The 25,908-nt window shown below is 43.6% G+C and overlaps 5 protein-coding genes across 5 annotated transcripts; 2 read left to right on the top strand and 3 right to left on the bottom strand.

The window, feature by feature from the left end:
- Positions 1-181: 181 nt before the first annotated feature.
- Positions 182-925, bottom strand: SJAG_00018 (hypothetical protein). The gene has a single exon (XM_002171285.2). The coding sequence runs from the start codon at positions 830-832 to the stop codon at positions 251-253; it is 582 nt and encodes a 193-aa protein (XP_002171321.1). The 5' UTR covers positions 833-925; the 3' UTR covers positions 182-250.
- Positions 926-4,125: 3,200 nt separating this feature from the next.
- Positions 4,126-4,293, bottom strand: SJAG_00016 (hypothetical protein; the record flags this gene model as incomplete). Its single annotated transcript, XM_002171284.1, has 1 exon — positions 4,126-4,293. The coding sequence occupies one exon, from the start codon at positions 4,291-4,293 to the stop codon at positions 4,126-4,128; it is 168 nt and encodes a 55-aa protein (XP_002171320.1).
- A 1,060-nt stretch (positions 4,294-5,353) lies between these two features.
- Positions 5,354-7,466, bottom strand: SJAG_00015 (amino acid permease; the record flags this gene model as incomplete). The annotated part of the gene is made up of 1 exon (XM_002171283.2): positions 5,354-7,466. The coding sequence occupies exon 1, from the start codon at positions 7,016-7,018 to the stop codon at positions 5,354-5,356; it is 1,665 nt and encodes a 554-aa protein (XP_002171319.1). The 5' UTR covers positions 7,019-7,466.
- Positions 7,467-13,489: 6,023 nt separating this feature from the next.
- On the top strand, positions 13,490-14,539 carry SJAG_05354 (hypothetical protein; the record flags this gene model as incomplete). Its single annotated transcript, XM_002176075.1, has 1 exon — positions 13,490-14,539. The coding sequence occupies one exon, from the start codon at positions 13,490-13,492 to the stop codon at positions 14,537-14,539; it is 1,050 nt and encodes a 349-aa protein (XP_002176111.1).
- A 243-nt stretch (positions 14,540-14,782) lies between these two features.
- Positions 14,783-17,394, top strand: SJAG_05353 (ATP-dependent DNA helicase; the record flags this gene model as incomplete). Its single annotated transcript, XM_002176074.2, has 5 exons — positions 14,783-16,228; positions 16,279-16,695; positions 16,736-16,796; positions 17,210-17,311; positions 17,366-17,394. The coding sequence occupies exons 1-5, from the start codon at positions 14,798-14,800 to the stop codon at positions 17,392-17,394; spliced, it is 2,040 nt and encodes a 679-aa protein (XP_002176110.2). The 5' UTR covers positions 14,783-14,797.
- Positions 17,395-25,908: the final 8,514 nt, after the last annotated feature.

Here is a 25,908-nt window from a genome sequence, read left to right on the forward strand (position 1 = left end):
TTGTGTTACGATCAGTATTAGAGTAAGTGTGTTCGTCATATTGTATTTGTAATGTCAGTACACCCAGAAATAGCTAAATTACGTACATCATAAATGAAATGCTGAATAAATGTCCATTTTGAATGCAAGTATGATGAGCCAGAACTTAGAAACTGAAAGGAAAAAAAGTGAAGTTATTCCTAATTTTATTAACAGTTCATTATCGCATGAAAGAGAACAGTAATGTTGTCTTCCAAGAACAAAATCTCAACTAAGTTCGCAAGCCGGGTTGTTTATAAGGATTAATATAATAGTGATGGTACCAGTAATCAACACTGCAGACGGCGAAAGCGAGCACGGTCGCAAGTTGGAGGAAGATACCAAGCAAAATAATATCAGAACCGGCGTGTTCTTTCCTACCGTCTTTATTTTCTTCAGTTGCGGTATCAATTCTCGCAAATTGTATGATCAAGGAAATGACATCACTAGTGATATAAGCGAGCCCATAGAGTCTCTGGCCAAGGACACCAATATCGGCTCCATATTGCGTAACTAAATGCTTAAGTGCAGTACACATTTGTGCAGTGTAGAAAACAGGAAAATCCATGATCAAAACACATTGTATGATTTCCGGAACAATGTCCGTATCATTATTACTGTGAGAGGAGGCATAAAGTCGAACGATCCAGGAAATTATCTCACCAATGGTTCCAATAAAAGCAGCAATTGAAGCACGGCTTTGATGTTTTATAATTTCCAATAGATTGATAATTTCGCAAATGGTAAAGGAAACAATTGCTATGACGCTTAACCACTTTGTTGGTACGTATCCATAAATTTCCGATAATCTCATTTGTTAACTGAACATGAACCGTTGAAAAAGGCGTATTTCTTCACCAGTTCTACAAACTACTGATGCCGTAGGACGTCAAAGATTGTGTGGCAGTTCTGTTCTTTCTTTAATTAGTTTTGGAGTGTGTCAGAGAGAGAGAATAATTGAGACACCGCTTGGAAATAGGATGTTGGGTTCTGTTCGTGTACTGCTTATTAAACTATGCTTTCCCTTAATTGCTTAGGATTTATGATAAGAGACAAAACATAAATGATGAAGCAAAAGCCAGGACACTGCCGTATGAACTGCCCCAAGACCTAATACTCTTATTAGACACCAAAGCGTATCACACGGAGCCAATATTTATTGTTTTCAGAAACTCCATCATCCTGAAAAACCCTAAGTTTAAACACGACAAAACCAAATGATACCCAAATCAACGGCTAAACCCACGGAAACGTATACACGTGCCCATGAGCTAATTAAGTTTTTGCGAGGCTTTTTTTTGTGGGGTGTCGAGAATTTTATTCACGCAAATAGCAACAAGTCGAGTCGCAGAATGAACGGGCCTTTCAAATGTTGAGCAATTTTGTGTCAACTTTCTTAAACATAGTTTACTGGTCTACAGCTATAACGAGCTCAAACATTTGACGACAAGCGCTCGCTTCCTGATAATCAAATGAGAAGGCTAGTTAGTTGCCGAGAACACTGAACAGGTAATAACTGCGCCTTAAATTTCATGATCATGTCATGGCGTAGTTCCCGTATCATATGAGTGTGCCAGGAGTGCGACAAGAACCAAGCGGTCCCTCGAACAGTTCGCCCACGTTAGTTACTGAGAAAGTAATAATAGGCTTATTATAGTATAAGTGAATTAAGTCTCGCACCCGTAATGACCCATATTTCAACGGATAGCAAGATGAAACACTCATTTTTCTAAAAAATTATCGCTAGTACAGCATCTAATGGAGAGCTAGACCTTTGGTAGGAACAAAATGATGCACACACTGTAACTCAACTACTTATGCAAAATAGTTGTTACTGCACGAAAGCTTGCGCATTTTCGTCGCTATTCCACTTCCACGGAAACCAATTAAACTCAGGTGTTGGCTATAAGCGAGCGGCAAAAATTCGGCTTGCGAAGCTATGCCCCGCTTTCCTGTCGTCCACACGTTATATGCAGATTAATGTTAGTAAAGTCACTATTCTATGGAAAGGCTAGGTCTTTGTGACACTCATTGCAAATGTGTTTTGAGGACTGTTCCAAACAACAGTTTAGATTACAGCTCTAGGTTTATGTAATAAAAATTTCGCCCGCTGAGATCTACTATTATGTTACAAACACCGGTAACCCGAATTACTGTCATTATCAGTATTATATGAAGTTTATTTGTAATAGGCTTTACCACAAGCAATTTTTAGCACTTCCCTATAATGAATTAACTATTGCTGAACATTTAGACATGTAAATAGTAGTAATATTGAGTGTTGAACGACGTAATATGGAGAGTTATTCAATTAGATACGATGCAATAAAGTTCGTACTGGCTGCATTATGCATAAACGCGATTAAATGTTTGTTGACACAGTTATCAGTCTACTAATGCCGGCTCGCTGTCATGGTATGCTACGTGTATTCCTCACCCGTGAATACAACTGCAAGGGCACGGCAAAAGTCCGCCTCGGCCTTCTCTTTAGCAAACTCTAAAATCCACACGTGCAACAATCTCGCCTTGCAACACAATCAACAATTGACTATGTAATACACACCTAAAGGAATGATGTAGTTATGATAGAGCAGAATTGTTATCATTCTTCGATTCCCGACGTTAAAGACGGATCTTTGTAAATGGACTGGTCACTCGTAAACGTCGCGAACATTGTCCTATTGAGACCAATCTAGAGGTTTTGTGATTGTTCACAAGTACAACGGAAAGCTCTGTAAAAAAGAAAGAATGTAATAGGCTTTCAGCGTAAAGGCTATGTTGCTAAAGGTTGCACAGAACTCCTATATACAATTCGGCATTTAAATGCAAATCCTATTGTTGATAGTAAACGGGGAATTCATAGTTGCAAACTGTGCTTCATAGTCAACCAATTGTATTCACAGGCTCGTTGAATTAATAAATTCGCTATATTGGCATCTTGGCACAGGCATTAGAATAGATGTGCCGCAAGTTATACGCCTTGGGTAAAGTAATTGTGTTACTATATTCCCTATGGTGTTACTTTTGCTTATCATTTTCAAGAAGACGCTGCACACTTTCATTCGATAGCAAACCTTATATTGCTCATAATTAAAAGAATCGAACTACAGGATTTTTATTACGATACGATCTTCTTGGTTCGTATCATTTGATACTTAAGTTTTGTCGCTGTAAGGCTTTGTATCAATACCAAATTTTAACTAACTACGATCCTGACCTAAAGTTACTCTCGTAATGAAATCTGGTCGTTTAAATTGTAATTATTCGTTATATTTTTTCTTAGGCATTACTTCTTTATCTTTTATAATAGGTCCCGTTTCAATCACATTTTAACACACAAACGGTAATAGTATTTAGTATAACTAAGACAATGTTTATGCACAAAACAATTGTTCTCTGCCTTCATTGCTTAACACGATAACGAGTTTTTCACGAGTTGGTTTCCTTGTTTGTTAGAAAGCAACAATCCTAATCGCAATTAATCAAGTGAACATTATTTGTCAATGAAAACATGCAGTACGTATCTCATGTGCAATCTAGGCTAACCATAATTGAATGTGTGATTATAAACGCCGACTCTGAGGTAACATGTTTTCATGACTTGGCTTAACTTAACTCGGCTGACAGGATGGGAGGGTGCGATGCAAAGTTGTGAGAATTATTATCCCTGACAATGGCATGTATATTGCTTATTTAGCTTTAAGCATAAGTTCATATGTCTATAGCATGGGGGTTGTTTATTTACATTTACTCATGGAACATTAATCATGTTTGCCTATTACGTGTCACTTCATGCACTGCTTAAGTCTTTGGAAGATAGCAACCACTAAGCAAGTTTCAGTGTCACATTTCAAATATGATGCTTTGAATTAGGGAAAATAGTGCAAATGTGACACTTTAAAACTCCCGAAATGACCCACACAATTATTTCATTCAAGATTGATTAAAGGACAGTAGAGAAAGGTAAGAACCCAAAGGAAATTCAATGCATTATGAAGTTATCAGGTATTTATCTTTTGTTAGCTTCCGCAATTGCTTGCAAAGCCGTTAGTGCATACTCTGGCGATTACGATTCACCGTCTGGCGGCGAAGGACAGGTAAGGCTGCCTAGCCTGTCATGTATTGATGGATGCATAAAGACTCACGGGAAGCTGTTAAATAAGAGATACGTTCTACGGCAATACTTATTTGAATTTTTGTGTTAGCAACAGAGGCAGTGGCTGTACATAATAGAGCAAACCACTGAACGGACTGCATCTCTTCATTCAAATACATTGTATGAACTTAAATTTACGTGTAACTCTCTTTTGTCAGTACTAATTTATAGAGACTATCAATCATCTTGTAACCTCCGAAATAAGGAGCAGTCGTAGTTAATATTTTGTACAGAATAATGTAATATTGAGAATTTTCCAAATTTCGGTAGCTTGAAAGAGTACAGACCATACTCTAAATTAGTCGTTCCATAGAACCTTAACTCCGTGAACGGAAATCCTGTTTATACTATGATTCCAACTTATACTGTGTTGCACAGAGTGGTATTCCGTGTCTATGTGGATTGACTATAGCCATAGGAAATACGAAAGCTTATATTTACACGTAGGCTTGGCGCGTTGTTCTAGATCAACACTCATTCAAAGATGAGGGCAAATTATTGCATTGCCTTTTAATGGGTTGTATCATGACATATGTCTAAGTGAGCAGGTTTTGTCTACTTGTTCGATATGCAAAATACTTTTCCACACCTTCATTTTAACTAGTTGATAAAAATGATGAAATACACTCTTATATTGTGGGATAATACTCCCATGCTTAACTATAACCACGGCAGTGCAAACATAGTAGATTAATTACCGAATATTCAAATCCATATACGGATATGCCGTTTGTGATTTTAATAAAAATAGAGAAAATTAAATACGATTTAACAATATAGGCTTAGATGTACAACACAGGTGACTGATATTGAGGAATTATTTAAAACACATGTTATAATCGTTCTGATATCTTGCAATGCTTGTGAAGATCGCTAGTCCTATGAAAATATGATAAAAGGAGCTACGTTACTTATGGCTCGATCAATTATTTGATGCGTCCAAATTAGGGGGCTTTGAAGAATATGTGGCCACTCAAATGATATTGTACATCGTATCCCACTTCTTGCCGGTATATTTATGGTTTTCTCATTCTAACGACCCGACTTACACAATTAAAGGTGTTACCTTTTGGTAAAGTTAGTTAGAAACATAAATTATAATTAAGATAGACTAAATTAAATACACCAAAAAAACTTTAAACGAGCTGAAACAGAATTAATAGCTTGCGCACATCAACTTCAGTAACCTTTTATAGCGGGATGACAAGAAAATTCATGTTGCACATCTGCACTTTTGAAACTGGACATGCGCGGAAAATCTAAGCCAGGCATATCCGCTTTTGGGCCTTTGAACCAATGTCTAGCAGACGTCGCATACCATAAGAGAATTATGCCCATTGGAACACAATATCCAACACATGTCCAGTTCATTTTTAAGGCACTAGGATGCCTCTCGGTTGGGAAACATAATATAGGTATCATTATGAGCACAAAAACAGTTCCTATAGCACCAATAAATCGAGAATATCGACCTAAATGCCAAGCTCCGCGGTAAAATTCATTGTCTTTTACGAAGAAGGCCCGCATTCCAATTGGAATGATAAAAGCCACAAAGGCTGCGATTCCAGAAACAGCAAAAACCGCATCAATAGCGCATTGTCCTACAAAAAAGAACAAGAAAATAACAACTGTTATAGAGCAGTTTACAACAATGACATTAACAGGTGTCGTTGTATGTTTATTCATTTGCGCCATCCATTTTGAAAAAGGTAAAACACCATCACGAGCATAAGAAAACCCAATGCGAGAGGAAGTAATTAAGACACCCTGTGCCATAACAAAATTTGAAAACACAGTAAACGCAATGACTGCTTTAGCTGGTTCACGATTAAGCACCTGCGACAGATAAACGACCCACAGATTCCTTGATCTAACGACGTTCTCAAAATCAATGATTGTGTATGCAATTACCATATGTAAAATCCAACCAAAAAGTCCACCAACAACAGCGGTAAGAATTATGCCATTAGGTGCATTCACGCTAGCACTGGAACACTCTTCAACAAGATGATAAGAAGTATCCAAACCTGCTAAGGACCAGATAACACCACAAAACGACATCAGCATAGCGAAACCTTGAGGCCATTCTGTGCCATTATTAAAGTGACTCCATACATATTTTGAATTGTTGAATCCGTGGCGTAAAGAGGCAGTGATAAGGATGATAAGCACAACAGCAAAAAGGGATACTAGGTTGAGTAAAGTGAAGACAGTGTTTACACGTCCAATAATTCTTGTCGGTAATGAAGCCATGAAGGCAAGTACCACAATGAAGAAAAAAGAAAGGAAAAATATATGATGTTGTTTAATCTCATAATCCGACCCATCGTATTGAGCAGCAGCATAAATTGTTGTGCTAGATAGACTATAGACACAACTTGCAAAAAACGAAAGTTGAGCTATGTAGTTGGACCAACCAGTAATCCAAGCAGCCAAAGGACCCCATCCTTTGGGAGCAAGTACTTTAGCCGAGTAATATAATCCTCCGGATGTTGGCATACTAGAACATAATTCAGCCATACTCGCGGCAATGCACCAAACGAATAGCAAAGCTATCAACCAACCCCATAGCATTCCTGGTGTGCCTGATAGCATTGTAAAATTAAGTGTGGCCGAAACCGAAGGAAGCAAACCCAAGACAGAGAATGAAACACTGAAGACGCCAAATAGAGAGAGTCCTCTGTGGAACGACTGTTTGTATCCTAAACGAGCCAAATCCTCTGCGTCATCCACATGATCTCGATACACAGGCCTAAAAATTATTTCGCCAGTTTCAACAGAGGAATTGTATGGCTTCGAAAATGAATCCGAACTTGATAAAGTATCGAAATCAGTAAAACTCATCACAACAATTTACCAAAACAACAGAATAAAACGAATGAGTTGACCGTAGTCTTTTAAATAATGCCGACAATTCAGCGAGTAAACAAAAACCGGATAAAAAGAGAAAAAAAAAAACACAGTAATATATCCGTAAAACAGTGAACAAATTGAAATCCTTGACCTTTTAATTAAACCCCGCTCAAGGACGAAAAACGAATGCAAAATATAGGAAAAAAAGTGAAGCACTTTTACATATAAATTAACATGCGACTTGACCGCTTTTGGACAATCTCTAAAACTGGAAGTCTTAAAAAGTCAAATTGGTGAACGAGAAATAACAATTTTTTGTAATTCCACGGTACTAAGTCACCCTTCTCTAGTATAAAAACAAAATGGAAAGCGATCTGCACTTGTACCTCGTTTCGGGTAACAAATGGAAGCGTACGAAAGCCAAACACTTGGATGTACTTTCAAACAGGTAATAATTACTAATGCAGGAGCAATTGTTCAATTTATATCATATTGAAAGCATTGAGAATTTCACATATTACGTAGCGAGAGTACTGTCAAAATATTTTTTAGGTATTCGCAGTGCGATTTTATCTACTAACTGAGAAGAAACAGCGCCTATGACGTTTTCCTCTACATGCAGGCGAACTCGATATGGAAAACGTTCTTTTCCAGCTATTTTTCTTTCGTCCGTTTTCAAAAGTACGTATACAAAAGATTCTGTATCATGAATTCTAAACTATCGAGCCATTTTTTGTCAATTGCACAAGCATTAATTTATAGATTTGTGTTTTCATCACCACCCAAGACATTTTGCTTGTCCAAAACGTCATATTTTGCACTTCATTATATTTAAGCTTTAGTAAGCGTATCCAAACTTAGTGGTTTTAATGCTATTAGCGTCGTAATCCTTCGCTAGTACAAGCATGTGATAATGCGGTTTCCAAATTGAACGAATCAGTAGATGACTAAGGTAAGACAGAAAGCAAATAAAATAATCCTATTTTCTGTTTGTTTTATCATTATAAAAAGCACACATCATTTTAAAGGAATTGCTTTAGAGCCAGATTATATAATAGACACTAGTGCTCTTTACGCGAAAACAATTTACAGCTTTCGGTTTAATAGCTTAGAATGGTGCTGACCAATCGCAAGGTCACAGTTAGTCAGGGGCTTATTCGACGTGGTCCCACGTGGTTAGCCGACCGCTGTTTCTTTAGCAGTTAGTTTTAATTCACTGATTCAACTACTAGTGAGGAGCAATCGTAAAGCGACATCGTATATTACCATAGTCAAACTACTCTGTGCGCTGGACTTGCGAACGAGACGAGTTGATATTTTGAGAAATCCGTCTATCTAAATCGGTATTTACTGGTGGTTTTGCTGACACCACTCATGTTACATTACTGGCCATATTTGGAGCACGAGGCCTAACGAATACCTTCTAGAGACCGAATTTCAAGAATGCTTATGCCATAATATTTGATAATCCAACTTACAAGTCTAAGAGGTCGTGCTTAAGTATGTATATTTACATTCAATACTTGTGACTGTGCACTCAGTTACTATGAAAAATTGGACAACAATAGTTGGGTACCCCTGAACGAAGATGCCTGAAGTGCGTAAAACAGAAAATCGACAAATGTGAGCAAGACGGTCATGTTTTGGTTCGTTACGGCTCAAAAGGTTGCCAGAGTAATTCGCTTAACAAAAGGATTGATTTCCGACACAACATCATTATTAAGAATGCTTGCCCTTTAATAAAGAAAGCAAGTTAAACATACAAGTTAAATTAAGCATTCTTTGACAAATCTTGATTCTTAGCTACATAAATGCTGAATATAAATTTCAGTTTGGTTTGGTCGTCGGGTTTGTGTACAGTATATACACAATACAGATGTATATACTACGGTTTATGTTTCTACGATATAATGGATATGTTTCAAACGAAACCATGATACAAAAGAAAGCCGGTCTTCGCAAATAATTTCTAACCTAGCCGTACTTTAGATAAGTTACCTTTATCATAGAACCATCCCTGATAATTGTTTGCGTGCAACTACTGTAAAAATGTTATATAATAGAACAATTTTCGAGAAGGCAAGTTTTTGGATATACGTCAATAAAAGATTCGTTTAGCCTGCTATCGCTCAAAAGAACACCCAGATTTTTGAATAGTTCATGACAACGAAGAATTAGACGTCATAAATTATGAAATTTGGGTCTACTTGAGCGTAAAGGAACCATCCATAATTTCCAAGAGAACTGGACAATGATTGAGGCTAATAACATGTGTAATCCCTAAAAAAATTATGACGCCGCAGGCCATTGATCCTCATAGTATGTTTGATAAGCCATATACAGTAAATTGACCCTAGAAACCTAGAACCCTAGAACATATATTAATACGGGACTAGAATTGGCTCAAAGAATCAACATTCAACATTCTAAACACCATGTCGATCAAGAGTAGCGTTCACGTCAGCAACAGTCAACTCCTTAAGCGCATGAAATCAATTCACAGTAATGTTACATTAACGTTATGTTGTAATTAGCTTACAAACACAAACTATTGAAGTTAAAATGTTGGTATATAATTGAGTATTTTTTTTACCTAAGCTCAAGCTGGCATGCAAGGATCGGTTTCATAAAGACGGACTGTCTTGTTCTCGTGTGTCTTCTATAAATTGGACAAGAAGTAACATACAGAGCAATAGTTAAAACGTAAATTTTTCATTCATAACTTACGTGCGTGTACTAAGCAAACCCTAGACTAAATCTCCTCATGCATATAATGTCCAACTAAACAACTTGTCCGACCCGTATTTATGTATTTGCTCGGATTCGTAAAATAACGTCCGACCCGTCCTAAACTGAAATTGACCACCACGCACGCATTGCATCATCGACAATGCATCGCAATTCAACGACGGCGATGTTGCTTCCTACCGAAGACGTGCTAGCTTATTAATAGATTTCGTTTTGACTTAAACTTGATTTATTTATATATACAACGACGTAATTAGAAAGCTAGTATACAGAATTAAAGATTAAATCCATGTTCTCGTCCTAAAACCCACTACAGCACGCAACACTAGATCCATTTCTCTTCCTTAGGCAAAAAACTGCTTCCATTGGAAACCGCTGCAACGGAAAACAGCGGTATAGATGTCTCAACGCTTTTTTTTCTTTTTTCTTTTTTCTATTTTTGATTTGATATTAACAAGCAACCCAGAAATACATTTTCGATTTACTTAAACAGTGCTATTACCCCCCCTTTGCAGTACACTATACTATGATTTAAGGGTTTGCTAGAATTCATAAAATTTCACTATTATAACTAAGAAAGGATGTTGTCAATTATTGCGTAATTATCATTTAACAATCGCGTTGAAACACATTAAGTTCTTCATACAGTAGTATTTAAAGCTACGCAAACTTGCGGTGCTACACCGTACACCACTAAAGAACACACACCAACGTATTGCAGTGCAATTCATAAATAAATTATAACGTGTTCCAAAGGGTCACTATTTACAATTGAGTACCTCGTTAGAATGTGTAAACGAGATAACGTGCCATACAACAGTGCTGTATTTACACATTATGATCCTAAAACGCACTACATTAAAATCGTGCGTACCATAACGCGCTTTTATGCAAAACGCTAATAAAATTTAAGGAATGAAAAGGATGCGTAAGCAAACATAAAACGCATCCTTAAGATGTGTTAAAAACGTAACACGCGTTTTTCCACCACGTTAAACATTTTACTGTCCTCTAAGCCAGAACACAAAAAATAACACCGAGTACAAAGGCAATACTTAACGACACACTAACAATATAACGAGTGTTTTCGGGATCTACTATGTTAAAGTTAATAACACGCTTTGTTACACCACGCAATATATTTAAAAAAGGTATAACCAAGATTTGAACACGAGCCTTAACACAACATAACACAAAAAGACAATACCACTAGGCTATCATCGGATACGTGTGCCCAATTCAAGTAAAACTCGCGACTATATCAAAACTTGGAATCATTTTATGAATATCATGGAAAAAGAAAAGGTGTTACGAAGTTATGCGAGTTTCCAAAAAACGAGGTTTGCTTACTTTTGTTCGTATTATTGAAACTATCTAAACATTTCTTAATATTATGCAAACTGTTTTTTTGACATACCCTTTCCGAAGAAGAATGTTTAGTCACAGTATCGCTCCTGGTAGCAACATTAATTTGTATTGTTATGCTAAATCCAGTACTGTGAATAAGACTAGTATTGTGAGCAACACTTGAAGCCATGTAGAATAAATTTTATATTTATTAGTAATTCTGGGTTTCTATACATATAATTACGAGATGCAACGCGCCGCATGATAACCCGCAATTAGTAGTGGCTAAGTGTAAAGTTTATACGCTCTAGCGGCGCGCATGCGATTAAATACGATCGCCAACTTCAAACAGCGATTCTGATCGCTACAGGCATCGTACGAGGTTCGCGTGACAACAACTGCAGTCGCGTAAATTACCTCTTCGTGACTGTATAATTCACGCCACGCTTAGTCATACCATTATGACTAAGAACCGTTTCTTCAGTATAAATACCTTAGCCTTAGTCTGAAATGATCATCACTTGTTTTTCAGAACATTCTCGTTCAACTTTACACATAATGCAGTGCAGTGCAACGTAAGTCAGCACTTGCGAACACCCTTGACTAAGAGTACGGGTCGGACGCCTATTAATTTTAGTTCACTATTATCAGTTTTTTATTAAGACTGCAGTTAAATATGTCTAAGTTGGCGATCGTATTTAACCGCTTGTGCGCCGCTAGAGCGTATAAACTTTACAGAGCGATTAAGGGAACAATGACGACAGTCGTAAGAGAAAAAAGATTCATCTTCTCGATATAAGAAGGAAGTAAAAAGGTAAGTGATTTACCAGACCAGGTTGCAGTAACGTAAAGCAAAGACAGTCGACGATCCATGTAACGCCTTAAGCTCACAAAAGTGTGCACGTGACCAGGGCCTGAACCTGGACACCACACCGAGAGCGCCAGCGTTGTGCTAGGCCACGCAGCAACACGCTACGAAAGCCTGCGGTCTTTGACCGCACCCACGCAACGCGCGTTAATTAATTAGCACGCACCGCGACGAGTTTGTTTGTTATGATACGCTAAGGGACTTAGACGTATCAAACGAAAGTATAAGTTTTAAGAACTTATACACTAAACAGTAGGAGAATAGAACTTGTTTTATTAGTAGTTTCTATTCTAATATTTATACTAATTATTGTTGCTATTATTAGCAACAATGTGACTGGTCATTCCCTTTTTGGAAAGGGTATGACAGAAGTGCAAGAATTGCAAATTCGGAAAGGGTATGACCGAAAAACATTTTTGTACATCGTCTGAAAACGACTAAGTTTTTCGGAAATGCATACGAAAGTATGCAAAGTGCGTTTTCTAGAAACGCGAATAACTCCTTACGAAGTCATCCTAGAGACTTCGTAACATAACCATTAAACTTATCTTGACGACTTTTAAGCGAAGCTTATTCAATTAAGGTGTTCCTATCTGAGATAGATAGTTTGTCACCGGACATTCGTAATACAGCTCTTTTACGAGAAACAAGACCCTTCACGGAATACCGCCGTGACAAAACATTGTCACGGAGCAAATGAACTTATGTCATTGCCTCCGAGTACTTTTAAACTTGGGAATGAAACAATCATTCAACTGATTGGTTTCTTAAATTGAATGACTAAGCATTCGCTAGCATTCACTGCTATTACGAAGCAATTCCGAGTTATTGCTTTTACATTTGCACAACTTGCAAAATTATTGAATTTTATTTCTCAAAAATTAACAAACATTACAAATACGAATTAGTAACAAAAGATAGTATCAATTAAATAGTTAATATAAATATGCAAGAGTTCAATGGCTATAATCCGTTGAACACTACTTGTTCCTTTCAACAATAACTTTCAAGAACAATTGCGCGCATTATAACAATTAAGGTTTATTAACCGAAGCTTCGAAAGGTTAAAGGAAATAAGTTATTCATTGTTTGAAGCCAACAAACAGGAATCCTCAATAGAACTAAACATATCCGGCCTCGAACCGTGACAGGCATGAGAAGCTCACATGGTCCAGTGGTCAAGACTCAACGTTGTGGCCGTTGCAACCGTTCGAGTCTTGTTGTGGGCATCATTATTGAGGTCCAACCAACAATCACGTTGCAACGTGACTGCTCAACCCAGCCACCTTAAGACGGTGACTAAGCCCACTTCCGAGTTTCTCTCTATTTAAACCTGTGTTCGCTCCCCAAAAATTCATCACTTGTTCTCAGAACATCCTCAACTCGTCCTTACGCCTGAGGTACCGCGCCAACATACTTGTCGGCGCGATACTGGGTATACAATATTTGGTAGCTTTTTAGCCTTATTGTAACCTAACCACTACACTTACCTTTCAACCATGTCTTCTTTTACTTGTAACGTTTGCCAGAAAACTTTCGCGCACCGCACGTCTGTTTATTCGCATAAACAACGTACCCATGCAGAAACGTTTTCTGTTCACTTACTTAGTGAATTCAAGCAGGCCGTCATCTTTCGCAGATCCGATGACGAGGGACTTTTCCATTGTTGCTGTGGGAAGCGTTCTTGGAAAGATCCAAAGACTTTGTCAAAACACGTGAAGACGTGTCCAGCTGTTTTCCACGCAGTACTTGACGGGTCTTTGGAAATTGACGAGGAAAATCCCGCGATGTTGAGAATTTTTCTTGACGCAATCAAAGAAAAAGTCCATTCCGAGCTTGGGCAATCGTCTGCAATGTCAAAAGAACTCGTTCTCAAGGCATCTTCAGCTTCTTCGTTTACAAATCCTGAAGCTATCCCTTGCGATTTTTCTGGGGACCAAGATTGCTGGGACACCGAGCTGTGGAATCCACAGCAAACAACATTTGCTTCTCTTTTCCCCGACTACAGGGAAGTCAACGTGCCATTGCCTCTGCTGAGTAATGGCTTTTGTCTGCACTCCGTGTTGGAGGGCACGATCATCGTTTGCCTACGGTGCAAAACTGTATTGGACGAAGAAATGCTACTTCGTCATATCGAAACGGAGCACCCTCAGATGGCAACTGAATATTCTGCCTTCTGTAAAGTGTTTTCCGAAACAAGGTTCTTGTGTCTTGACGAGATTTTCAATTACGTTGATGACCTCAAAAAAAACGGACTTCAGTTTCCTGTGATTCCCGGACTTGACGTTATCAAGGATTGCTACTACTACGAAAACGAAATCTACAAAAGCAAGAAGGATTTTGCCGATCGTGTTCGTAGGCAGCAGATTGGTTTGATGTCAGCACTATCGAAAACAAAAAAGGTTGACATTCAAGTTCTCAACCTTGGAATAATGTCAATATTAGCATTGGTATTTTCTCGCAAGTTAGCAAGACACTTTCTCGACAGCTGTCTTCGTCCATTTTTGAACAAGCACTCCCGGCTCCTTCTGCACCGTAAGCTGTGGTAAAGCAATGTCTTCATGGACTGCGTGTTCTTTATCAGTCCAGCAAAAGCCGCCGGTTTAAGCTGTTGTCAAAGCCTTGAAGAAGTAAGAGTATATTTGGAAGCTGGAAAACTTCCAAATATCATTGTATTTACTACAGACCAGGTTGTCTCTACTAGTGCTTTACAGCTTTTGGCTACTTTTAATGAGCGTCATCAACTCGCTCGAGTTGTTATTGATGAAGCTCACACCATTGTTGCAGACAGCCCTTGGCGATCTGTTATGTATCGCATGAAGAATTTAATGCAGGTAAGTTGCTCATTTCTGTTGTTGACAGCAACCTTGCCCTTAAAGATGGAACGTCAACTGTGCTCCGAACTGTGCATTGTTCCTTATCCAATTCGCTGTTCTACGATGAGACCAAATATTGAGTATCGTGTTCAGCGGCTTGTGAAAAGAGATTTCTTAAACGTGCTTATTTCATATTGTGAGCAAGCACAAAAGATAACGGAACAAGGATGGCGTGGACTAGTATTTTTTCAGTCCAAAAAGGTTTTACATTCCTGCTACGAAGCTGTTCAGAAAGACACAAGCTTCAAGTACAAGGTCGGTATTTATTATTCCGATTTGGAAGAAACCGAAAAAAAAGAAAACATGGCGAGGTTCATGGCTTCTGAGGACTCGCTAGACATTATGTTCTGCACAAAGGCTTTTGGAATGGGTGTTGATTATGCCCATGTCAGATTCTCTATTCATTATGGAAGTCCTGGCACCATCTTCGACTACGCACAAGAAAGCGGACGCTGTGGAAGAGATGGAAAACACGCTACTTCTTTATTGTTGCATTATCCCTTTAGTGGTTTTGAGTCAGAAATGCATATGGAGGAAAACATGAAGAATCTCTTGCGCGATAATAATTTATGTGTGAGAGAGGCAATCAGCGGAGAATTGGACAACGCGGCAGAGTCCTGTTGTAGTTATCCTAATTGTGTTCCATGCTTTAGGTGCTCTGATGATGTTAACAACGAGACATATTTACCGACACAACATGTTGGTGACATTCAGATGTTTAACCGTACACCCTCCGCAATGTCAACATTAATTATTGAGGACGACAGTTCTTTTTTTAGTGCGTATGATGCCTCTTCACCTTTAAAGAACAAATCTAGGGTTCCGCACCAGGACATCGACATCTTTTCTCCCACTATAGAAGGAAATCCGAAAATAAGTGAAGGAAACACAGACGCTGCTACGACCCAAACACAAATTTCTTGTGAGATTTCGTCAAGTTCGCAGGAGAGAAAACGGAAGATTGGAAGCGACGATTCCGCATCCATGAATGTACCAAGCTCGGACTTTTCCTCACCTACTAAAAGGGTGCAAAGGAACATCAACAATAACACGGAGGTGGTGGACCGTGTCAGGTCTTTACATATGGGACGTCTTATGTTCATCAAGCATTGCGGAAAACAACGGAACGTGACAAACAAAGAAGACTTCTCGCCTCGTTTCCTCCCTCGACAGCTTTCCTTGCTATTGCTGCGATACCTTGTCCGCATTCGCCCAGCAGAACAACTATTCTGTGAGCTTCTCTACAATGAGGACTCTAAAGTGGAAGACCTTAAGACTTCTGTCTTCCTAAAGAATGGCTCTACACTCCCTATTAATGAAGCGTATCGGAAGTTGTATCAAAATACTTCCAAGAAGTCCTTGGTCTGTTTATGGGTCTTAGAATTTATCGAGATGTGGCTACTTACTTCAAGGAGCGTTTCCTTGAAGGACCCCAGCAAGCACAACTCTCGACTTATGATGCACAAGACAGGTCGCTGTCTCAATTTATGGTCGCTCTGATGCTGGTATGTCTTCAATGGACAGATGTATTGCCCAATGCATACACAGCATCAATCAATTGGCAAAGTCTTCTTGGAATAGAAGAAGAACAAGAGGCAACAGGGCAAACAACAACAGAACCCCAAGCTCCTTCTGTGGTTGAACATTCGCTCCCTTTGGCACAGGAACATTCCTGTATCACTGAGCCAACAGTGACAGAAGTACTGAAACCAATTGTCACTCGTGGTCCTAGAAGGATGACTGCCTGGAGGGCTTACGACTTCTATTACAAAAAGAAGATACCTGCTTTAGAAATCCAGAGCAAGGATGGGCTGTTTCTACAGCTTTGGGTCGTCGACTGTCTTTGCTTTACATTACTGCCACTATTAGGATGTCTACTGGGTTGCTACTATTCACAAGGGGTTTTCTGAGGAACTTCTTGTATTTACTAGTTAGTCCAAAGTTAATTGATTAATTCTAACTCCTTCCTATTTATACTATTTTCCGTGTGGATCCTACGGATCCACACCATTGCGGGACTACGATTCCTTTGAGTACGCTAGCGCACGGTATGGAGCGCTAGCGCCGGTTCGTAGTTTAACGACATTGCGGTCGCTCGCAATTGCGAGGGTTACGGTGCGTATCGTAACATGAGAAGGTAAACAAGAACGGCATTGCCATTAAGGAGACTCTAGAGATAGCTTTGGTAAGTAAAACTCGTTGGAAAAGTACTAACTGTTTTAGTAATAATATTATTTCTTAAAAATTTGAAAAAGGAGGGAGTTGACCAAAGAGTCCTCCAATATTTTTGACATGTCTCATTGCTAGGGAACCTCTGTCAAAATCAAATTTCTAACACTATAGGAACAGCCGGGGCTCTGTTACGAGTCGAACCCCGTTTGTTTGAAGCCCATTGCTCTTCTGCTTCTTGCGCAATGGAGGGGCTGTCGTTGAATAATTTTAAAGGTAAGTCATTGCTGCTGCTGCGGCGTTTCGTTCTCAATTCTAACTACCTCATAGGCGAGAAGGCTACAATATATCGTAGCTAATGAATTCAAAATTGTTTTAACTCTATTCAATATTGTTCTTAGGGTCAGTTGCCGTCGACAATCAACGGGAGATGTTGAATTGTGCCCGACTGAAAAGCTTTTATTGTTATTTGACTACACTAACAATCCTATAATCGCTATTTGGCCTCTCTGACAATCCCATTTTCCGGTTTTGACTTACAATTCTGTCTAACCGACAGTACTAATTTTTCAATTGCGGACTTAGTCGTGAGAGACTTCATGTAAGCCCAGGCTCTATTGTGACGTCAGCAGCGCTACGACCAATAGCGAGCGACCAATGCGACTTAAGTAATCGCAAAACTTCGGAATGTAATTGTGGTCGCTACAAAGGTCATACGAGGATCGCGTGACCTTATCTGCAGTCGCCCGATCACGGACTATGTGACTGCATAATCACGTCACGCTTAGTCAGCGGACTAAGCCCGCTTCCTAGTTTTCTCCTATATAAACCTTAGTGTTAGCTCCCAAATAACCATCATTAGTTTTACAGAACATCCTTGACTCGGCCTTACACTTGGTTGCGAGTTCTTTGCCCTGTTCTGCCTCGGATCCCCTCGTCTCCCTCTGTCTCTCGTCCCTCGCTTGCGTCTCAATGGAACCATCGACGCCTATGAACCCCTCGGCCCCCATGGGCACTCCCACTCCTGCTGCCACTCCTGTCCCCATGGCATCATCAACTCCTGTGCCTCCCATGGCCGCGTCAGCCCAGATGCCTCATTTTGTCCCCCCGCCCCCGATGTCTCCCATGGAAGTTTCCATGTCTATGGAAACCGGCTTCGACTTCAGCAAGCTGAAGGTTGAAAAGCCCCCGGTGTACAGTGGAGAATCGGATGTCTCCACATTTGAAAATTGGTGTTACCTCATGTCGGAATACCTATTTTTCAACAACGTGCCTCCGCCTTACCAATACCGCGTGATGGGCCAATTTCTCCGCGGTAGGGCTATCGAGTGGTACCGCAATTGTATCGCCGAGGCTCCGACTCCGCCAACGGATAAGGATATGCTGATCGCGGACATGAAGCGATACTTCCTCCCTGCCAACGCGTACGATAGGTTGTACGAGGAGTTCTACCAGTTACGTCAGACTGGTACTGCAATTGAGTTTATCGGCAAGCTTCGTCGGTTCAAGACGTTGCTCAATCTTTCGGACCGAGAAGTCCTCCTCCGCCTCCGCCTCGGTTCCAGCCCTATGGCACAGTTCCAGCTTAAGCAGCTGAACCCGGGCCACTTCGAGGAGGCTGCCAAGATCGTTGAGAATGTGGACTCTGCCCTCCCGGGCCTCTTCAGTGACCTTCTGCAGCGGTCTGGAATGTCTAGCCGTATGGCTTCCAATGGCTTCTGCTCCGTCTCGCAACCAGCATCGGATCCGATGATGGTTGATTCAGTCCGTCTCCGTAAACTTACGGATCAGGAACGCGAGCGTCTTAAGCGAGAAGGCCGCTGTTTCCGCTGTCGCCGACCTGGCCACTTCGCCAGCGCTTGTACACGTTTCCGTGGTGACAAGCCTAAGGTCGCAGCTGCGCAAGTGGCTCCCCAAGCTGCTGCTCAAGCACCTGCCCAAGGAAATGGTTGCCACTGCGCCGACTGCCCCGCAGCGAAGGCCGCCAATCAGAATACTGCAGATAGTAATCTGATCAACCTTTCCAATTATCCCTCGTTGCGCCATGTAGACAAACCAACAATAGCGGAACTTCGACGTCGGACACCACCGCCACCAGGATTCGAGCATCTGTTCTCCGCTCCGTTGCCCAAGGAACCATCGCACAAGGAAACCAAAGCCTCTCCTACCACGACTCAGGAAACTAAGCCACAGGATCGAGTCATCTCTCCTACCCCCTCGGACGAGCTTTCGCCAACAGGCGTCAACGGATCACCAAAGGAGCTAACTGCACGTGTTGAACAGACTGCCGTAACGCATGTTGCCCCACCGCCATCATCGAAAGAAGTCACAAGCCTCGTCCCACCAATAATCGACGAGCTACCATCGGAGGAAACGCCTTGGAAACCACTGGACCCCGCGCCTCGGATTGCTGCTCTAACTTCGGATACTCTGGAAGGAATGCCGAAGCTCATACGACTCCATGAGCTTCGCCCCAAATTCGGCAAAGCTCCAGAGGTTGAAGTCCAAATCGGAGAAACTTTCATTCGCGCGCTTCTGGACACGGGCTGCGAAACGATGCTCATGTCCAGGCGCTTAGCCACCGAGCTCCGATTGGACGTTATGGAAATTCCCCAGCTACCTGTCACCTTAGCTCTCGGAAACCAGGACAGCTCTCCTGCAATCTCGGCACACACAGGACTTGTCACCTTCCGATTGGGTGACCACGAATACCAGGAGCGATTTTATGTCGCCGACTCGGAAACGGATCTCATTCTCGGAACTCCCTTCTTCGAGGAACACGCGCCGGAGATAGACTGGAAGCTTCGCGAAGTCACCGTTGACCGCTGCACGGTGCCCACTCAGAACCCATTGGTGGCACCACTCAGGATTCAGCAAATGAGCGGTCGTGGCTTTGCTCGCCTGGTTCGGAAACGCAAGGAGGTTCATGCACTGTTCGCCCTTCGGTTGCATGAACTTCGGGACAAACCTCAGAACCTGACCCCGGAACTCCTCGGCGAATACATGGACGTATTCGCACACAAGCTCCCCGACGGACCACCAATCTCGCGTAAGGTCGACCTCAAGATCCCATTGGTCCCGGGAGCCGCGCCACCGTACAAGGGAATCTACCGCTTGTCCCAACCAGAACTCCAGGAACTCAAACGGCAACTCACGGAACTCCTCGACTCAGGAAAAATCAGGCCATCGACGTCTCCCTATGGTGCCCCAGTCCTTTTTGTCAAGAAGAAGGACGGCTCGTTTCGAATGTGCATCGACTATAGGGCGCTAAACAACTTAACGATCAAAAATCGTTACGCCCTTCCGCGCATTGACGAGCTTCTGGACCAAGTCTATGACGCCTGTAGGCCTTGTCCCGTAGGTATAGTTAAGATTCCTTTTATTCAATAATTATCTACCTATTTATACAATTCTAGGACGACGCGTAAGTGTAAACAAACGCGTCGCGGTGCGCGTTAATTAACTAACGCGCGTTGCGTGGGTGCGGTCAGAGACCGCAGGCTTTCGTAGCGTAGTGCTGCGTGGCCTAGCACAACGCTGGAGCTCTCGGTGTGGTGTCCAGGTTCAGGCCCTGGTCACGTGCACACTTTTGTGAGCTTAAGGCGTTACACCTTCTCACCTCCAGAAGAGAGCACACCCTCCGGCACCTCCCCACCTAGTGCCTTTACTTTTCGCCAGTACGTCCGGATGACGTCTGGCGCAATGTGGTCGGCGGGCTCCCAGACGTCGTCTTCTTCGGTATAGCCCGACCACCGGACCAAGTACGACCACTTCCCATAGTGGTTCGCGTGTGCCAGGAGTTCTTCGACGTCGTATTCGACGTCAATGGATCCGTCTGGATTGTACGCTTCAGGAGGAAGCGTACCATGGTAAGTTTTAAGGCGCTCGATGTTGTACACCGGGTGAGCCTTTGAGTCGGGGGGCAATTGGAGCTTTGCGACGTTCCCCAGTCTCTTCAAAATTTTAAATGGGCCGTCCCAGCGGCGACCCATCTTCGTTCCCATGTTTTTGATTCGTTTTACTAACGCGAATCGTCCAGGAATTAGATCTTCGTCCGGCTCCCTCCGGTGCTTGTTCCCTTCCCTCTCCTGGTGCTCCTGGGCCCGCTGCATTGAGTCGCGGGCCCTGCAGATAGTGTCGTTCAGGCTCGAGAGGTATTCCTCTGCAGCTGGCTCGTCACTAACTGCATGGCGGGCGATCCCAGTGGGAGTAAAGCCATAATTGGCTTGGAAGGGAGTTGTGCCAATTGATGAGTGAACGCTGTCATTGTACGCGTACTCTACGAGAGGGAGCAGGGATTCCCATCTGCTCGGGTCGCGCCAGGCAAGCGTCCTGAGCATCTGCTTGACAGTCCGGATGGTTCTCTCGGACTGTCCGTCGGTCTGTGGATGTGCGGCCGTCGACATCTTGAGCTTCGTGCCCAAGATTTTGTGTACCGCCTTCCAGAAACGGGCCTTGAACCTCGGATCTCGGTCTGAGGTAATTGTTTCAGGCAGCCCGTGCAGCCTAAAGACGTTGCGGACAAACAGGTCCGCCGTTTCTGTTGCTGAGATGGTCTGTCGGCACGGTGCCAACACGACCATCTTCGTGAGTCGATCTACGACCACGAGAACAGCGTTGTTGCCCTCGGCGTCCGTCGCCGTCATGGGCCCGAAGAAGTCCATGGCGATTTCTTGCCATGGGCGGGTGGGAATGCTCATGGGTTGCATCAACCCTTGAGCTGGTCCAGAAGTACCTTTGGAGAGCTGGCAATCGTGGCACTCTTTAACGAACTTCTGGACATCGCGATACATCCGGGGCCAGTAGAACACGCGGGCCAGTTTCGCATAGGTTCTGTCGACTCCCGGATGGCCTGCTATCGGTGTGCTGTGATGGTCGAACAGCAGTTTCTGCTTTGTAGACCCAGCACTGACGCATAATCGCCAAGGCAATTGGTGATTATTGCGATAATAGAGAAGACCGTCTCGAATCATGAAGCGGTCGTTCTCGCCAGGCGTCTCGTTTTCCCGCTGGGAATTCTGCAATAGCTCCCAGCGCTCCTTCCACTCTGCTTCTTCCGGATAAGAAGCTCGTAATAAAATTTTTTCTTCCTCATCTGTAATAGGGCAAATAGATTTCATTACTATTCGAGAAAGTGCGTCGGCGACGGGATTGTCAGCACCAGGTGTGTAGCTAATTAGAATAGGAAATTGATCCAGTTTTCCCTCCAACGAGCCAAACGACCTTCGACGTGTTTCTGCTTCATGAAATCCTGTAATGACTTGTGATCGGTGTGCACCACAAAGTCTTGTGCCATGAGGAACGGCCGCCATTTCGTAACCGCGTGGACGATTGCAAGCAGCTCTTTCTCCCGGACCGAGTAATTGAACTCATGCTTTTTCAATTTCTTGGATTCGTAGGTCAGAATGAGATTCCCGTCTTGCATTTTCTATGGCGTCGATCGCCTTCGCGTTTTCGCTCGCGTCGGTGAAGAGCTCAAACTTGCCATTGGGATCGGGGATTTTGAGGCAAGGAGCGGACGTAAGCGCTCGTTTTACTGCCTGAAACTCCTTTTCACAGGTCTCATCCCAATCCACCGGCCTGGTGTTTCGATTGGACTTCGAGGATCCGGACCTCGACGTTAAAGTCGCAACCATTGAAGAGTAGTTTTTAATAAATCTTTTATAAAAGTTACTCATACCTAAGAAACGCTGTAATTCTTGTACTGTCGACGGCCTGGGGAATTGTTTGACCTTGTTGACTAGACTTCCGTCGGTCTGAATTTCCCCTCCGCCAACCACATACCCCAGGAAGTTAACGCGCTTCCTGAGGAAATCACATTTCTTTGGGCTCGCGAAGAGCCTTGCGTTTCTTAAACGCCTGAAGACTTCGTCCAAAAGCTTCAGGTGTTCGTCTTCCGTCTCTGAAAAGACGAGAATGTCGTCGAGATAGACGACAACGCCTTTGTTGAGGAGGTCGCGGAAGACGTTGTTCATGATCGACTGGAAGGTCGCAGGGGCATTGGTTAGCCCAAACGGCATTACCTTCCACTGGTAATGGCCGAACTGCGAGCTGAAAGCCGTCTTGAACTTGTCCTCAGGCTTCACTGGGATCTGGTGATAACCTGAGGCCAAATCGAGTTTGCTGAAGACTCGCGCGCGGTATACGCGGTCCAGCAACTCGTCAATTAAGGGCAAGGGATACTTGTTCTTAATTGTTTGTTCGTTCAGGCCCCGGTAGTCTATGCACATGCGTAGACTACCATCCTTTTTCCTGACGAACAGCACCGGGGCGCCATACGGCGATGTGGACGGTTCAATGCGCCCCGATGCAATTAACTCGTTCAGCTGTCGGTCCATTTCTTGGATCTCTGGGGCCGACAGTCTGTAACGAGGCCTGTGGACTGGCCGTGACCCCGGTTTCAGCGGGATGTCATGGCTAGGAACCGCGAACTCCTTCGGGACGTCTGGTAATTTCAAAGGTAAGACGTCCTTATTCTTTTTTAATGTTGCTAACAGGTTCGGATTCCCGTCCGCTAGGTCTTCCAGGTGTTTCTCCTTGTCGTCGGCGACTTTGATCGACAGGAGGAACACCTCTTCCACGTCTTCTGGCTGCGCCAGTTGCCTTGTCGTAGCTCTTTTCGACAGGCACTGGATTCTCACTGGCGCAGCCCGCACTTCTGCTTCGCTGGGTGTTACCGTTGGCACCCAGCTATTCCCAATTCGGGCCCTGCCGTCCCCTAGCTGGACGGAAAACTCATTCCAGAAGGGGATGCCCAGGATGAGGTCGGGGCCCGAGTCTTGGCTTACGACGTAGAAGCATTGTTTTGTTTCTACGTCGCCGACTCGCAATGCGAGCGGAGGGGTCTGTTCATCGAGCAGCAACTCCTGCTCCGTTTCCATTGCGAGTGCCACGGGTACTGCCTTGGTTTTGGTGACCGGCAGCCCGTGTCTTTTGACAAAGCTGCGTGACACGACGTAAGTCGCGCAGCCGGAATCCAGCAGAGCTTGGCCTTTGTGGCCGACCAGCTGGCAGTTGACCTGCGGCGGTGAACACACTGCCGGAGGGACTATTGTCAGCTGGCGACAAATAACTGGTAAGTCTGATGATGCATCGACGAAGGCCTCATCGTCTGCATCGGAACAAGAATCCTCGGAGCTGTCCTGTGCGTCCGTTGACGCATCTTCAGGTTCGAATTCGCCTCCTGCGTCTTCGAAATTGTCTTCTGAGTCCTCGTTGTTGTCTGAGGACTCTTGCTCGTCGGACGAGCTGTCCTGCTCGAAGTCGCTGTCCGCGTCTTCGAAGCCTTCTTCGCTTTCTTCGCCCTCTGCGAAGTCAGACTCGTCTTCTGAGGACTCGTCGTCCTCCTCCCAGTCGGAATCGCTGGTTTCTGTTGGAGAGTCCACCTCTTGGGACTCAATCCCTGCAGCTGAGACGCTGCCTTCGTCCTCGCTGGACGGTTCTTCCTCCTCCTCTGTCTCCTCTGGTTGTCTCTCCTCCTCCTCGCTGTCCGAATAGGTTCGTAACTTATTCATTACTAATCCTACTAGGGCATCGAGCTGGTCCTGAGACATCCCCGTCTTGGCAGCTGGGTTTTCTGCCGCAGTTGGAGCTGCAGGACTCAGCTGCATTGCCTTGACGCGGCGTTTTGGCTTGCCGCGTCGCTTCGCTTTTGCCTTCTGCTTCTTTGCAGGGCAGTCCGCTGCTCGATGGCCGGGCTTTTGACAATTCAAGCAGCGGCCAGAGCGAAAAATGCGGACTAGCTCGTCATCGCTCAAGTCTCTGAGCGCGGCGAGCCGGAGGCGAAGGGCGTCCACTTGCATTGGATCATCGAATCCAATGCTGGCGGGAGCGGGAGTGGAGGGCGCGCTGTGGGCACTGCGTTCGACGGAAAGGTCCTCATCGTCGTCGCCCTCAGCGCTAATAATCCTCAGCATGTCGCTGAGTGTCTTGGGCTTGCGGATGTCGAGCTCCTTGCGAATGCGTCGCTTGACGCCTTCGTGGAGGACATCCATAACCGCCCATTCGGGGAGCCGAGCGTCGCCTGATACTGGTTCACCTTGTCCACGAACTCGTGGACCGAACCAGTCTGGCGGAGGCGGTAAAACTGGCGTCGATGCTTGTCTAAAGCATCGGTAGGGATGAACGCATCCCGCAAATACGCCTTGAAGGCTTCCCAAGAAACCTTCCCGTCTTCGAGCTGGCTGAACAGTGTTGTGTCCAGCTCGCATCTCGACGCGGCCTCTCCTGTCAGATTGTGGAAGGCCATCCAGGCCTTCCTCTTAGCAGAGGTCTTGTGCCAGCGGAAGAATCGCTCAAGACCTTTGATCCACTCCGTGAAGACGCGCAGATCGCGTTGTCCTCTGTACGGAGCGGGCTTGGAAACCCAAGACGAGGTTTCCTTGTCCTTATCCTTCTCTTTCTTTGTTAGAGCGAGAAGGATTTCTCCCAGGCGTTGAATCTCTGGGAAAGTAGCAGCGTTTTCCTGCTCAACGCTTTCCATTTAGATCGTAGAAAATAAAAAAGTTGTAAATTTGAAAAAACGAAAAACTTTCCACGACAAGATAAGAACTCTTCTATTGGATCAGAAGAGCCTCGCAACCAAATGTAGGCCTTGTCCCGTAGGTATAGTTAAGATTCCTTTTATTCAATAATTATCTACCTATTTATACAATTCTAGGACGACGCGTAAGTGTAAACAAACGCGTCGCGGTGCGCGTTAATTAACTAACGCGCGTTGCGTGGGTGCGGTCAGAGACCGCAGGCTTTCGTAGCGTAGTGCTGCGTGGCCTAGCACAACGCTGGAGCTCTCGGTGTGGTGTCCAGGTTCAGGCCCTGGTCACGTGCACACTTTTGTGAGCTTAAGGCGTTACAACGCCAAGATCTTCGGGACA

The sequence above is a fragment of the Schizosaccharomyces japonicus genome, assembly GCF_000149845.2.
Source record: "Schizosaccharomyces japonicus yFS275 unplaced genomic scaffold supercont5.1, whole genome shotgun sequence".
NCBI lineage: Eukaryota > Fungi > Ascomycota > Schizosaccharomycetes > Schizosaccharomycetales > Schizosaccharomycetaceae > Schizosaccharomyces > Schizosaccharomyces japonicus.

Bases quoted from the DNA above. Each gene is read 5' to 3' on its own strand.
- SJAG_00018 (XM_002171285.2), bottom strand. From the start codon at position 832: ATGAGATTATCGGAAATTTATGGATACGTACCAACAAAGTGGTTAAGC.